This window comes from Malus sylvestris, chromosome 9 (assembly GCF_916048215.2).
Source record: "Malus sylvestris chromosome 9, drMalSylv7.2, whole genome shotgun sequence".
Classification (NCBI taxonomy): domain Eukaryota; kingdom Viridiplantae; phylum Streptophyta; class Magnoliopsida; order Rosales; family Rosaceae; genus Malus; species Malus sylvestris.
This window is the reverse complement of record NC_062268.1, coordinates 7,364,082-7,381,188: the sequence shown is the minus strand read 5'-3', so window position 1 is coordinate 7,381,188 and position 17,107 is coordinate 7,364,082. Positions and strand designations below refer to the sequence as shown.

The 17,107-nt window shown below is 38.0% G+C and overlaps 1 protein-coding gene across 1 annotated transcript; it reads left to right on the top strand.

The window, feature by feature from the left end:
- The first annotated feature begins 15,097 nt into the window (after positions 1 to 15,097).
- Positions 15,098 to 17,107, top strand: LOC126634405 (scarecrow-like protein 32). The gene has a single exon (XM_050304916.1). The coding sequence runs from the start codon at positions 15,375 to 15,377 to the stop codon at positions 16,704 to 16,706; it is 1,332 nt and encodes a 443-aa protein (XP_050160873.1). The 5' UTR covers positions 15,098 to 15,374; the 3' UTR covers positions 16,707 to 17,107.

The window sequence follows — 17,107 nt, the reverse complement described above, 5'->3', positions numbered from 1 at the left end:
CTTGGATCCAAGTAGATGCTGGTCGTACAGTCCACGCGGAGTGGGTACGACGGGCCAGTCGTAGAGTGTTAGTGAGATTATGACTGGTGGGTGACCTTAGGTTATTGTATACAGATGATTGATGAGAGAAGCACTAGAGCGAATATTACCATGAGTCGTTCAGACTACATTAGGTAGTTCCGACTTATGTGCAGAAGGCCGAACAGGTCACGCGGAGTGACTCCGGCAGAGAGTGAGATTGATAGATGTTGAGCTCTAGGTTCAATCGTTCAGGGCTATTAGAGGGCCTACGATTGATTATTTCTTTTACCTGATTATATTATGTTAATGCATTCATACTAAATTGTTGAAATTGGCATGGTACATTCTTTATTGAATCTGTTATAAGATTGATGATCGAGACAGTTGAGATATATATGCTATATACTATTTTTCTGGGAAAGTATACAGGTTTTCCAAAAAGGGGTTATAATTGTGGATTTATGAAATGATTTGGAAAAGATTGATTTTCGCCCACTCACGTTTTCTGTTTTTCGCCCCTCCAGGTTCTAGTTGATAGTTGAGGCGTTGGTGGCCTACGAGGACTGCTTCGGCGTTCTGACAGACTAAATAAATGTAGGATTCACCCGAGGGTGTTGTAAAATAGTTATGTTCCTACTTGACTGCACCTAGATGCTTATGCTCTGTTTATGTGTGTTTAGTACACTCTTATGCACATAGAATGCTAGGTTGTAAATAACTGCAATTAGTGGTTTTCGTTAATTCGTATTTTATTATTAAATCGTTTCCGCTTGCGTTATGGTTACGTCACACTCACGTGACGGCCAGCACGTCCTAGTCTTCGGGTTAGGGTGTGTCAGTTTGGTATCAGAGCATAGGTTGCAGTCCTGTATAACTAATGAGTTCTTCTATTGATTTTGTTATGTTTTCTGTCAGAATTATGCCGCCTCGTAGAGATCCTCGCCGTGCTGCTGAGCCTAATTTCCCCGATATAACTCAGTTAGGGGCAGCAATGGCTCAAGCTTTTCAGGCTAATATCCGTCCTCCTCAGAGAACGCCCGTAGAGACGATGTATAATCTGAAATTGGAAACCTTTGAGGGAAATGAAGGTTATGAAGGGGCAGAAAAGTGGTTGGATCGAATTGAGCAGACCTTTCAAGTGATGCAAAGTCAGGGAAACCTGCCAGCTAATAGATGGGTGGAGACCACCACTTGGTTTTTGGGCCGTGAGCCAGCTGCGTGGTGGATAAATCAGTCGAGGCACATGGCACCTGAAAGGGCAGCCGAATGGGAGGTATTTAAGGAAAATTTTATGAAGAGATTTGTTCCTCCGGAATATATAGATCGCAAGAAACAGGAATTCACCAGTCTGAAGCAGAGAAATATGTCTGCACATGAGTACTACAGGAAGTTTACTGATTTATCCCGTTATGATTCTGATTTAGCGGGTAATCAAGCAGAAATGCTTCGTCGTTTCAAGCTAGGATCTAAGAAGAAGTACAGAACGTTTGCCAATGCACTTCCCTGTGCCGATTATCATGAGTATTTTGAGATTCTGGTCAGGATGGAAGACTCTGATAATCTTCCGGACAGTGAGGATGAAGAGGATAAGGGTAATGGTCAGAAGAAAAATGAGAAAGGTAAAGGTGTTTCCATTCCAGGACCTCGTCAGACGCAGAATTTCAAGAAAAGTGGAATGAGTTCGAGTTCTTCCAGTGGTGGATTTAGTGCCACAGGTCCGAGGAGAGGAGGTGGTAGGTTTGGTAATGGACCTAGATTTTCTGGTCAGAGAGGCTTTAGTGGTGCTGGTAATTCGGGTTCTCCGTTATGTCGCCGTTGTAATTTCCGACATCATGGGGAATGTAGGAGAAGCAGTGGTGCATGCTTTACATGTGGTCAGACAGGACATAGAGCTATGTATTGTCCCCAGAATCAGCAGAGGCCCCAGCAGCCTGTTATGCCAACATCAGCACCGACTCAACAGAACTTTAATTCAGGCAGTTATGGCCAAGGTGGTCGTGGTGGTGCTTATCACTATCAGGGTGATGCTGCTCCTTATGCTCCGGGACAGTATCACTATTCCCAGGATCCTTATTTTCAGAGTGGATATTCTCAGGATCAAGGAGGTTATACTTCATATCCGTCTATGCCAGCTAGCGGATCTCAGTGGTATCAGGGGGGTCAGCCCCAACAGAGCGGAGTTGCTGCTAGTAGTACAGGGTCGTTTAGGCCGCCTGCCCAGGCAGGTCAAGGACGTACTCATCAGGGACGAGGTAACCAGAGTGGCAGAGGTCGTGGAGGACGACAGCCAGCTCAGGGACGTGTTAACCACATCTCGCTGCAAGATGCTCAGAACCATCCAGACTTGATTATGGGTACGTTGAATATTCTTGGTCATTTTGCTAGAGTCTTGATTGATTGTGGTGCTACACACTCTGTGATTTCTCATACCTTTGCTCAAATAACGCAACCTCATCCTTCACCTCTAGGGTTTGATTTAGAGTTTGCTATGCCTAGAGGGGATAAATGTTATGTTGATAGTTTTTACTCTGGGTGTCCAGTGATGGTAGATAATGTCATTATGCCTGCTAATCTTATCCCGTTAGACATCGTGGATTTTGATGTGATTTTAGGGGCGGATTGGTTGCATTATAATCGCGCCCATATAGATTGTTACGGGAAATCAGTTACTTTTCTTCGTCCTGGACTACCCGAGGTTACATTTGTGGGTGAAAGAAGTGGGGTGAGGCATGGTGTTATTTCAGCCATAAGGGCGAAGAAATTGTTATCCAAGGGTTGTCAGGGATACTTGGCACATGTGGTTTTGAATGATGTTGATTCCGGTAGTGTGGAGGAAGTCGGAGTAGTCAGACACTATCCTGATGTATTTCCAGATGATTTACCTGGGTTGCCTCCAGATAGAGATGTGGAATTTTCGATTGAATTGCTTCCAGGTACGAATCCTATCTCTTTGACTCCTTATAGAATGGCACCAGCGGAATTAAGAGAATTGAAAATTCAATTGCAAGAGTTAATTGATAAAGGTTTCATTCAGCCTAGTTCTTCACCTTGGGGAGCTCCAGTGTTGTTTGTAAGAAAGAAAGATGGAACTTTGAGATTGTGCATTGATTACAGGCAATTGAATCGGGTGACGATTAAAAACCGTTATCCCTTGCCTCGTATAGATGATTTGTTTGATCAGCTCAAAGGTGCCTGTGTGTTTTCTAAGATCGATTTGAGGTCTGGGTATTATCAATTAAAGATTAAAGATGAGGATGTTCATAAAACAGCTTTCAGGACTCGTTATGGGCATTATGAGTTTTTGGTGATGCCATTTGGATTAACGAACGCTCCTGCAGCTTTCATGAGATTGATGAATGAAGTATTCCAGGAATATCTTGACAAGTTTGTTATTGTTTTTATTGATGATATCCTGGTATATTCTAAGTCGAAATCAGACCATATTCGACATCTTAACTTGGTGTTAAGGAAATTGAGGGAACACCGGTTATATGCCAAATTTAGTAAATGTCAATTTTGGCTGGATCAAGTGGCATTTTTGGGACATGTGGTATCAGCTCAAGGAATTCAAGTGGATCCTCAAAAGATAGCAGCAGTGGAAAATTGGGAACAACCTCGAACGGTCACTGAGGTGCGGAGTTTTCTTGGTTTGGCAGGTTATTATAGACGGTTTGTTCAAGACTTTTCTATGATTGCCTTGCCATTAACGAAGTTAACCAGGAAGGATGTTAAGTTTGAGTGGGATGAAAGTTGTGAGCAAAGTTTCCAGCAGTTGAAGTATTGCCTTACTCATGCACCTGTGTTAGTACTTCCTGATGATAACGGTAACTTCGAGATCTATAGTGATGCTTCTTTGAATGGTTTGGGTTGTGTTTTGATGCAGCATAGTAGAGTGATTGCCTATGCTTCTAGGCAGTTGAAGACTCATGAAAGAAACTATCCGACTCACGATCTTGAGTTGGCAGCTATTGTGTTTGCTTTGAAGATTTGGAGACATTATCTCTATGGCGAGAAATGTAAGATCTTTACAGATCATAAAAGCCTTCAGTACCTTTTCACTCAGCATGATCTTAATCTTCGTCAGAGAAGATGGTTGGAATTGTTAAGTGATTATGATTGCACGATTGAGTACCATCCGGGTCGTGCAAATGTGGTAGCTGATGCTCTGAGTAGAAAACCTCAAGGGCGACTTAATGCTTTGTATGCCAGTCGTGTTTCTCTTCTGGCAGAGTTGAGATCTACTGGAGTAGAGTTAGAATTGGAAGAGCAAAGTGAAGCTTTTCTTGCCAGTTTTCAAGTCAAGCCAGTTTTAATTGATCGGGTGCTTGCAGCTCAATCGTGGGATGAAGAGATTCAAGAATTGATCAATTTAAGAAATGAAGGGAAGAAGAAAGATCTCAAGATCCGAGGATCAGATGGTATGCTTATGCAAGAGAACAGGATGTATGTGCCTAATAATGAGGAACTGAAGAAAGAAATCTTGGATGAAGCACATTGTTCGGCTTATGCTATGCACCCAGGAGGAACTAAAATGTATCATACCATTCGACCATTCTATTATTGGCCGGGTATGAAGAGGGAGATTGCGGAGTATGTTAGTAGGTGTATTGTTTGCCAGCATGTTAAGGCTGAAAGAAAGAAGCCGTTTGGGAGATTGCAACCACTTCCCGTTCCCCAGTGGAAATGGGAGAATATAACGATGGATTTTGTGTATAAGCTGCCACGTACACAAAATGGTTTTGATGGCATTTGGGTGGTTGTAGATCGACTTACCAAATCAGCACATTTTATTCCAGTAAGGGAGAAGTATTCTTTAAATAAGTTGGCTCAGTTATTCATATCGAAGGTTGTAAAGTATCATGGTGTCCCAGTGAATATTATTTCTGATCGAGATCCAAGATTTACTTCTAAGTTTTGGATAGCTTTTCAAGAAGCTTTGGGTACTAGATTGCTTTACAGTACAGCTTATCATCCACAGACAGATGGTCAGTCAGAGAGAACTATTCAGACACTCGAGGATATGTTGAGATCCTCTGTGATGCAATTTGGTGATTCTTGGCATGATCGTTTGGATTTGATGGAGTTTGCCTACAATAATAGTTTTCATTCGAGTATTGGAATGTCTCCATTTGAAGCACTTTATGGTAAAGCTTGTCGTACGCCATTATGTTGGTCAGAGGTCGGTGAAAGAATACTTGAAGGGCCAGAGATTGTGGATGAGACTACTCAGAATATTCAGGTAATTAAATCTAACCTGAAAGTGGCCCAGGATAGACAAAAGAGCCTAGCGGATCGACATACCACGGACAGAATGTATAATGTGGGCGACTATGTTTTTCTGAAATTATCGCCTTGGAAAGGTGTGGTTCGCTTCGGAAAGAAAGGAAAGCTAAGTCCCAGGTACATTGGACCTTATGAGATCACTGAGAGGATTGGTGAAGTTGCTTACAGGTTGGAGCTACCTCCAGAGTTGTCTAAGGTACATAATGTGTTCCATGTCTCGATGCTTCGGCATTATGTGTCAGATCCTTCACATGTGATTCCTCCTCAACCATTGGAAATTAATCCGGATTTGACGTACGATGAGGAACCAGTGACTATACTGGATTGGAAAGATAAGACTTTGAGGAATAAGACCGTGAGCTTGGTAAAAGTATTGTGGAGAAACCATTCAGCTGAAGAAGCTACATGGGAAACAGAAGATCGGATGAGAGATATGTATCCGAGGTTATTCTATGACTTTTGATGTTCTGGTTAGTGATTGGAATTTCGGGGACGAAATTCTATAAGGAGGGGAGATTGTCACAGCCCGTCCCAGAATTACTAAATACCGAGGACGTGAAATTACTAAAACGCCCTTAAACGGGATTAAGGTGCGTAAATTTGGTATTTGTTTTACACTAAGATCCTAAACTAGGGTTAGAATTATATTAGTATGTGTTAAATTATCTGTGTTGGACTTTAGGTGGGACCCTACCCCCTAAATCATTCCCTCAATTCTGGATCCATGTCTCATTCCCTCTTTCTTCCTCATCTCTTCATCTCAGAAACACTCTCTCTCTCTTACTCTCGAACTCTCTCAAGCTCTCGGACAAACACCAAGAACAATCACAATCCTACACCAACGTCCGATCTAAGATCACCACGACACTCCTTAGGACCTCACGAGCACGGGAATACCAGTTTTAGGTAAGTTCTATTTCGAGAACCCTAGTTTTAAAACACCCCGTGTAATGACACTGTTCACGAACTTAATTTTGGTTGTGTTTTAGGCTAAACTGAGATCACCACGAGTCTTAGGAAGTTCCAAGGAGGCTCGGAGTGCCTCGTTTGAACAAAATGGACGTCGGGATCGTCGGGTTCGAGTTTGGCCGAAATTGAGGAATTTTGGAAGGTATGATCTAGTTGTTTTTAGGCCCTAAAACCCTTCCAACGTGATAGTACATGTTAAATGCTTCATTTTGGTATAAAATGCGAAGAAATTGGTTGAAAAACGAAGGAGAATAGTAGATTTGAAATTTTTCCAGAAACCGGCGAACAGTCGCCGGCGACCGGTGACTCGCCGGAGAAGACAGGGAATCTTCCGTTAAGTTTGACGGAATATTCCGACGCCGTTAGTTAACTTTAACGGAAACCGTTAGTTTTTAACGGAATATACTAGGTTTGACGGAATATTCCCTAACGCCGTTCACTGTAGCCGTCAGTGTGCATGCCACGTGGCCGCGCGTGGGCCGCGCGTGGGCCGCGCGTAGGTCCGTGCCACGTCAGGCGCGTGGGGGCGCGTGAGGACTCCAAAAATTATTTTAAAAATTTGGGGATGATCCTGAGGTTGTGTAGGTCACTTTGGTATATTTATATACCCAATTTGAGCATCGTATGAAGAATTAATTACCTAGTTTGGTTTAGGTGCGTTAAATGTGCGTTAAATGATTGTTTTAAGTTATTTCACTTCTAGGTGGAACTTTTAACGAGGACGAGCACATCCAGGGGCGTCAAGGGGGTTACGACCCGGCGACATATCAGTGAGTGGGCATTTGTTTTTATATATACCTATATACTCGATTTCCCCAGAAATCAAATTTAAATGAAAAGTATATTGAAATGAAATGAAATATGATGTGATTGCCATGCATAGAATATTATGGATATTATGAACTGTCGTATGATGCATATATGTATGATGGTGCTGTGGAAGCACAGGTAAGTATTTAATTAATATTATGATGATGATGATGATATATTGAGCTCATATCCTGCACCATGGTTTAGTGCTTATAGTATTCACCGCATCGCACGCTCGCCTTGGATCCAAGTAGATGCTGGTCGTACAGTCCACGCGGAGTGGGTACGACGGGCCAGTCGTAGAGTGTTAGTGAGATTATGACTGGTGGGTGACCTTAGGTTATTGTATACAGATGATTGATGAGAGAAGCACTAGAGCGAATATTACCATGAGTCGTTCAGACTACATTAGGTAGTTCCGACTTATGTGCAGAAGGCCGAACAGGTCACGCGGAGTGACTCCGGCAGAGAGTGAGATTGATAGATGTTGAGCTCTAGGTTCAATCGTTCAGGGCTATTAGAGGGCCTACGATTGATTATTTCTTTTACCTGATTATATTATGTTAATGCATTCATACTAAATTGTTGAAATTGGCATGGTACATTCTTTATTGAATCTGTTATAAGATTGATGATCGAGACAGTTGAGATATATATGCTATATACTATTTTTCTGGGAAAGTATACAGGTTTTCCAAAAAGGGGTTATAATTGTGGATTTATGAAATGATTTGGAAAAGATTGATTTTCGCCCACTCACGTTTTCTGTTTTTCGCCCCTCCAGGTTCTAGTTGATAGTTGAGGCGTTGGTGGCCTACGAGGACTGCTTCGGCGTTCTGACAGACTAAATAAATGTAGGATTCACCCGAGGGTGTTGTAAAATAGTTATGTTCCTACTTGACTGCACCTAGATGCTTATGCTCTGTTTATGTGTGTTTAGTACACTCTTATGCACATAGAATGCTAGGTTGTAAATAACTGCAATTAGTGGTTTTCGTTAATTCGTATTTTATTATTAAATCGTTTCCGCTTGCGTTATGGTTACGTCACACTCACGTGACGGCCAGCACGTCCTAGTCTTCGGGTTAGGGTGTGTCATGTAATCTCTAGCATAACATCGACAAAAAATACTTAATAAGAAGAGTCTATGATATTGTTAATAGGCTAAATTGTTAGTTGTTTGAGGGAATGGAGATCAGTGGGAATTTAACTTGATTATTTATTACTTTTATTTTGGTTTTTATATCTTCAAAACATTTTATTTCAATATTTCCTCCATGATTATAGTGAAAACTATATAAAAATTGGATTAATTTCCAATTTTCCTCCATTACAAGGAATATTCTCCTAACTGTTGTGTCAATTCTATGACTCTAAGTGGAATGTCATATAATCAAATTTGAAGGTATATGTCAATTCTATGTGAATAAACATATGAATTTACATATGTCAAATTTGACATATGAGAAAATGTGATGTCAAATAGTTTTTTAATTATTTGATTGTGTGAGTCCCATTAATGCACTAATTATAGATTTTGAAATTTTATTTTAATTGATTTCTTTTCAAAAATGGGTCTTGCAAATATCGTTTATAAGAAAAAAAAACATATGGGTTGGAGGAAGAGAAAATCTAACATTATCAAATCAACTATTAAATTAACAATTGATATTTATCTTTTGATATCTCCATCAGAGATGTTGTTAGAGCTATTAATTAGTTAGTCTCATTGGTGACCACCTACCCAAATTGAGAAAAAATTAATGTTGGGCCCCTATCTGCACATTGGAGTCTTATTGGTCTATCAATTAGTTGGCATGGGCCTAATAGATTTAAGGCCGAACATAGTGGTACAAGAAGAAAGAAATATATATGAAAATTAAATGACTAAAATGCCGCACTATCGAGGGAAGCACCGACACTTCTCCACCACAACAATGGCAGTTCATGCGCCCTTTCCCAGATATTTTATTCCCAACAACAATCAGAGCCTCAAGGAAAAACGAATAGGAAAAAAATTGTCCTTCCCAACCTCCAAATCTACCTGACTAATGGGGATGCCTGTAATGGTGTTGGCTTAATTGTCGAGCTTAAATATGAGGATGAATGCATGTACGCTTAAATATGTCGTCTGTCTGTTCAATTCAAAGACTTCATTTAGTAACGTAACAAATGTGAATTAGGCCAACTGATTAAGGTAGTATGCATGTTTTATTGTATTCAAGTTTGAATCACATTCATCTTCACTTGCAAGTGAGAGATCTTAAATTCGATTATCGTAATAGACGAATTTGAACCACATTATTATTAACCTATTATGAAGCTAAACCCACACTCTCCGCTTCTTGAAAAGCTCTTTAGTCGGTCGATGACAAATCAGAATATTGCCGTTGTCAAAAGAATAATGGAAGAACCAAAAACCCTGAGGATCATATGATCATCAGAAGTGGAATATAGTGGGAAAAGTTAGCTCAATTACCCCACTTCGTATCCCCGATGATTGCTTGGATTAGGAGCATCAAATTCCCTCCTTTAAGAATATTGCAAGTGAGAGATCTTAGGTTCGATTATCGTAATAGACGAATTTGAACCATATTATTGTTAACCTATTATGAAGTTAAACCCACACTCTCCGCTTCTTGAAAAGCTCTTTAGTCGGTCAATGACAAATCAGAATATTGCCGTTGTCAAAAGAATAATGGAAGAACCAAAAATCCTGAGGATCATATGATCATCAGAAGTGGAATATAGTGGGAAAAGTTAGCTCACTTACCCCACTTCGTATCCCCGATGATTGCTTGGATTAGGAGCATCAAATTCCCTCCTTTAAGAAAAAATTTAAAAGCACAACTGCTTCATGTGAAAGAGAGAGATTCATAAAATAAATGTCTATTAATTCAAATCGTAACTATAATGGAAATGTCATCATTTCATAGAGTAATGGGGGTTCAACGGTCCACTATCATATTGTTCTCAACTTAATTAAGTGTTGAGCACTTGCATAATATTGTGGGTTCAATCTGTTGGTGGCTAATCTAACATCAAATCTAACCAAATCTATCGTTTGTCCAAAAAAAAAAAAATTACCTGCTAACTCAACATGTGTAGGTTTATCACATAAGTTATCATCAATTTGGATCTATATCATTGGAACAATTTGAACAATTAGAGTTAGTTTGGGTCGAGTTCCGCTCTAATGTCATGAAGAAATTTGAGGCACACTGTAAAACCAATTGGCAATATATGGGCTAATTTACTCCTTATAACACTCGTAAAAGTCCCCTTATTATTTTACGTGGGATTCGTAGTTTCACACCCTCAAACAAGAAAAACCTATTATTCAAGAGACTACTATATATATATATATATATATATATATAAGTTAGATTGATTGTTAGGGTGAAAATCACTATGCTTAGATGAGTTTATATTTCACATAAATTAAGTAAGCAGAATTGCCTAATTGTTTTGACGTGGCATAAATGCCGTCTTACCCTACTGATTAGAGGACACATACATTTCCATCTTCTTCAATCGTTCCACTACAAACAGAACAGAGTTCGAGAGTTCTCGGTATTGTTTCTCTTCATGGTTCTCATCACATGCATGTCTGGATTTGGGGTTGGAATAACCTGCACATTCCATATATACAATACTGTGATCTCTAAGCACTATGTTCTCCACAGGTAATCTATAAGTTGAATATTGATCTTGGAGAAACTTTTGACAATATAGTTAAACTATATTCCGTAACTTAAAAATTATAATATAACAATATAAACGTGTTATAACATGAATGAGTCGATAACGTACATGTGATAATATAATCGCCTTTAATTCCTTAATCAGTTTATATAGAGATACTTTGGATGCGGTCTTTAATCCTTAATATTCTTTGATTAAAACCTTAATGATATTCAAAATTTGATCAAAGTCCCTTGACTTTGGACACCTCATTATATTACTATTAATATTTATGTTTTTATAGTTTTGACATTAATTGTTTGATATTTTATGAGATTTATAATCCTATAAATTTAAAATCCCTCATTATGGAACTATTAGAAACGGTTACAATAAAAGAATTCAAACATTTTGATTGAATAAATGGATAAAAACTATGTAAAAATAAGAAATAATAAATGGCAAAAGAATGTATCCATAGTGTTAAAAAAATTGGTACATTTTACAAAAAAATTGGTACATTTCACATATAACAAAGTGGTACATTAATAAAGAAGAATGAGTACATTATAAATAAATTAGGGTACATATAAAAGATTAAAAAATTATGAGTACAAATGAATTTTTAAAAAATATAGGCCCTAAAAGAAGTTAATACATGGGTACAAAATAAAACTAAAAAGAAAATACTACAAATTTAAAAAAAAAAATTGTTGCAAATTAAAAGTGGGTACAAACTAAAAATATAAATATATGATACAAACTTTAGGCATAAAACATAAATATACCATAAGTAATTTTTCTATCATTGATTAAATATACAATGTCATGTGACGGTATATACACATGCGTACAAACACAAATAAAACTTTAAAAAAGATGGGCACAAAAAGAAACTAATAAATGGGTACAAATTAAAAATGAAAAGAAAATTGGTACAAATTAAAAAATATTTGCAAATTAAAAATAGGTACAAACTAAAAATAAAAATATATGATTAAAAATTTAGCCATAAATATAAAATACTAATTGTAACATTTTTAACACTAAAGGAATATATTTAAAAATAAAAATATTTTATTATTCAAATAATTAATCATGTTATTAATACCTAATGACCTTGATCAAAAATTAAAAATGAATAAGATTTTAATTAATGGAGTAACAAAAAGAAGGATGTGAACCTAATTTCTTCAAACTTTTAATTAGTTTCCGCATGATATCAATTATCGATCAAACAAAGTAAAAAAATTTCTGCATGATGGACTCATGGAGAGTCGAGGAGTCCATTACACATAATACAATTCCCTTTACCCTAGCCTGTAAAGGAATTATGTAAAATCTAAACCACAAGATTTTCGTCGGATTGTCAAGGTAAAGTGAGAGTGACTTGTCTCTTATAACTGTACAGCAGCCTGCAGTCCAGGCAAAGCCCCAGCTGCACAGCTTTTTCAGCAACAAATTATTCCGGAGAAAAATATGTAACTGATTTTTATGAATCATCCTCGATGGTTCAAATCAGAATCGAAGTAACTGCTTTGTTTTCTTTTTGTAGTTTTCTTACCGTCTAAATGCATGAAGAATATATATAATTGTCTCAGAGCCAGTAATAGTAATACGAACGTACTGTATCATAATTAGTGGTATTGTTCTATATGAACATTACTTGGCTACTTAAAAATGAGTAGAAACTCCTATTCAAAACTCTTAGTATTTGAATCACAAAGTTTTGTACATATAATCAAAACCATTCATATTATCAATTACACTGTAAAGATCATCTATGCAAAAAATAAATTAAAACTAAGGTCATTTAGTCAATTTATTCTAGCAAATACATATATTATGACTGAATTTCTTTGGTTGCCCTAGCATCAGTAGCATGCACGACCAGCAGGCAACTGAGTTGTGGATATCAATCTAATATGCAAATTAAGTCAATTAATCCAGTGCCAAATACAAATGACGGGGGTGTGTGAATCAATTTATTTACACAGCTTTAACCATGCATGCATGCAATTATCTGTAATTATGTATCACTCTTCTCTTCTGTGCTCATATGTGATTTTGATAACCTCCACATCTTCTACCCATGAAAATGATTGTTGACCAACAAAAAAAAAACCCATGAAATAGCTTTGCATTGTATCCTGATGGTTTGGGGGTTCGTTTGTAATATGCACGTAGGTGGAATGTATATGTAACTTCTTCTGCGTTTAAATAGCATCCCTACAAAAAAATATATAGACTAATACATCAGTTTATACATATATATCAAATCTAACTCTTGATATCAAATTCAAAGGTGAGTGAGAGTGACCATGTATTTTTGGTGACTAAGTGACTAAGGTGACCAAGCTTACGAAAAAATATTGACGTGTATATGTACGTACACACACACATATATATACATACACATTGAAGGACAAACATTTTTCAGCCTAAATAAGCCTTGTTTAGTTTGTGGCACGACCTTCCCCTCGTGGACTTCCATTCCCTTTACTATCAAACCATGATTGAGTAACAATTCTTTCTTTTTTCCTTTGCCGTTTTTAAATAAAAAACCAACTTTATTCAAAGGTTTATGCAAAATATTCCATGGTTTTTAACCCTTATGGGAGTGACATCTTTGTGAGATAACCAAATTTTGTAGGTCTGGTTTGTTTTTTCCCCTGGCTTCACATGGCGCAAGAAACCAAGTTGAACTCTCATATGCATCGTGTATACAAGTGGAAGGGATGTGTAACCATCATGAAACTCAAAGCAAATCCATTCTAATTAAATTTTAATGTTATATTAATGTTGTAGTTTTGTCTTAAATCATACTGCATGAACACTAATTCGACAAAAGACTGGCCGGCCAAAAGACAGCTTCTTTAACCTACTCTTTACTCTCTTCAACAAAGTGGCCACAATAACTAGTCTCTTAAGAAAATGAAGGGTGCGAAGTAATAATCAACTAGCAATATGCCAAATTTGCTTGGAGAGTTAGCCCTAGCAGAGCTCCATCTATGCAAAATCATTAGATTCTTTTGATTGTAGTGTGACTAGTTGTAATGTGACTAGATGTAAATTTGCAATCAAGTGAAAGATAAAATACCAACATAATAATTTGGATTATATGAATTGACTCAGTCCCTAACAGTGCTGAACATATCAATAATTTGCGACACCTGCATATCATACTATATGCTCTATCTCGATAAATTTTCACTAACTCATTTGACACCATGTTCAATTTTTTTTAATGTGTAAATGAGAAATTCCTGTGACAAATAACACAAGAAATCGTGTACAAAATAATATTTGTACTAATGAATTTAGGGTTACAATTTTTTTTACAAAGTTGAAATCCTCTGATTCGATCTCTGGGTTTGTAGGATGTATGTGTGTGGTCGTCGATCCAAGGGGTTGCAATGACTTGACCTCGAAAGAACGAATGCCGCAAGGTTTGGCTTGTGGAGATGGAAGAACCGGCATGTGTAGTGATACTTGATGATTCCTTACGGATTTAATGAAGAACGCAGATAGTTTTCTGAGTGTTTGTGTGTTTGGGAGTTTGGAGCATCTGGGTATGTGGATGAATTTCTAACCTCTTTCTTTGTCTTGGAGTCTCGTATTTATAGGCTCGCCAAATCTTGCCTACAACTGGATTTTGCCTTGATTCATTGATGAAAAAACCAGGACTTGATTTAAGGCTTGGTATTTCACTCCATCAATTAATTTAAATCAAAATTTGTTTGATTTATATTAAAATTAATTAAAGAATAATAAAGATAATTCTTTAACTATTTTTACCAAATGTCGCCAGGTGATATTATTAGTGACTCGTTCGGTTTTGATGAGTCACATTTCATGTGTACAATTTGTGAGACACATGGTGCATGTTACGTAAACCTTGACATATCCAAATTTAATGTGTTGGTGAATATTTATTTCACCCAAATTTAGATGTCTACACTAAGTATGATTCAAAATTGAGATCTCTTTCATTTAAGTGGCGAGAAATACTTGTAGCCAGTAGATCATGCTCATGTAATTAATCTATCACATAATTATGCTAGTTCTTATAGACTTTTCCGGATCCTTATCTAGCTCACTCTTTAACAGTTAATATACCACTAAATTTCACACGTATACAACTTATTAAATTTGTTCGGATAATTCAAGAGAAATGTCAATCTACAATCATACGTGCAGCCAATTACCAATGTACTCTTGTCATTTTATTATGAATCTGAAAGTCCTTTTGCATAGTCACTCTATTTATGTAGGGATATATACATACTCACTCTATTTAGTATATATATGGTACGAGCAGCAGATAAGCTATAGACCTCAACCCTCTGCATCTGTGCATGTCTCAGAGACAGAAACACACCTAATACACAAAAGCCATGGACAGATTTCCATTAGCTAGCTAAGTACCTTCCATATTTCTCTTGAACTTAGAAACTCGCATACCAACAAGATAAAACCCTAGCTCTTCAATCCAATCAACCAATCTTCACCGGCCGGGTGTCTGACACCTAAATATCTCTTTCGTCCACCCTATCCTTCCTTCCCCAAACTCCTAATTTGTCACATACCTACAATAATCAACAGCCATGAAAACTGAAGTTAGAGGAAGCATTTCCTCCATTTCTCTCCAAAATCCAAGTACTGCTGTCTTCACCACCTCTCAGGGAAAGTCTCTCACCGGCGCGCTTACAGGGTGTCTTGGAAGCCTCGACGGGGCATGTATTGAGAAGCTACTACTTCACTGTGCAAGTGCCCTGGAGAGCAATGATGTGACCTTGGCTCAACAAGTGATGTGGGTGCTCAACAATGTTGCCTCTTCTGTTGGTGACCCTAACCAAAGGCTCACTTCATGGATCTTGAGGGCACTGATTTCAAGAGCCTCCAAGGTTTTCCCTACACCTATGAATTTTAATGGAAGCAGTAGTACTAGTACCATTCCAAGTAGGTTGATGTCGGTGACTGAGCTAGCCGGGTATGTTGATCTAATCCCATGGCACCGATTCGGATATTGTGCATCAAATAGTGCAATTTTAAAGGCAATTGAAGGGTGCCCAAAAGTTCATATCTTAGATTTTAGCATCACTCATGGTGTGCAATGGCCTACTTTAATAGATGCATTGGACAAAAGGCCTGAGGGTCCTCCTTTGCTTAGAATCACTGTTCCTAATTGGAGGCCACAAGTCCCACCTTCGCTCAATGTTTCAAGCGAAGAAGTTGGTCTTCGTTTGGGGAATTTCTCTAGGTTTAGAGATGTTCCTTTTGAGTTCAATGTGATTGAAAACTCATCCTCTTTGGAATTGCTCCTGAGCACTCAATTAAACCCTTCCTCACTAGGCCTCAGGGAAGATGAGGTTTTGGTTGTAAATTGTCAAAACTGGTTACGCTATCTTTCCGATGAGCCGCTTGGTGGTATCCCCGGCTATCAAGATGGTTCGATGCGCAACACTTTCCTTAACACGATTAGATCCCTTAACCCTAGAATCATAGTTGTGGTAGATGAAGATTCTGATCTTACCGCACCAAGTCTTAGCTCAAGAATAACAACTTGTTTTAATTATCTTTGGATACCCTTTGATTCCTTGGAAACATTCTTGCCTAAAGATAGTACTCAAAGGATGAATTATGAATCTGATGTTGGTCACAAAATTGAAAACATTATTGGTTTTGAAGGGCAACAAAGAATAGAGAGGTTGGAGTCAGGTGTCACAATGTCACAAAGATTGAGAAACATTGGTTTTTCAAGTGCTCCATTTTGTGAAGAGACGGCTAAGGAAGTGAAGGCCTTATTAGATGAACATGCAAGTGGTTGGGGCATGAAACGTGAAGAAGATATGTTGGTGCTCACATGGAAGGGACACAACTCAGTTTTTGCGACAGCTTGGGTCCCAAATCCAAATGAGTTGCTAATTGAGGATTAACTCGGTGCATGTGTGGCCTAAGCGATTTCTGCACTCTCGTTTACTTGTTCTACGCTTTCCTTGACCTACCATGTGGGGATTACGGTTTTGCTTTCCTACAGAGGTCCAGGAGATTAAAGGAGAGGCAATGAGATGACAAGGCTTTTGTGGTTGCTTTTTTCTCTTAGTCAAAAAGCTGCAATGAGCACAAGACAAAAAGGAAAACGGCAGGCATTTTGTGGAAAAATAATTTTCACGAGCACTTTGTATTGAAGCTTTAGCTAGCTATGATCTGTCACATGAAAGGCAAAAGAGAGACATGTTATTGTCCGTTGTATTGTATGAGACGAGATCTAGCACTTTATGCAGGCTTTTGTACCATATGACTACGGTGAAATTAATTTTGTTAGCCTTTTATTTAA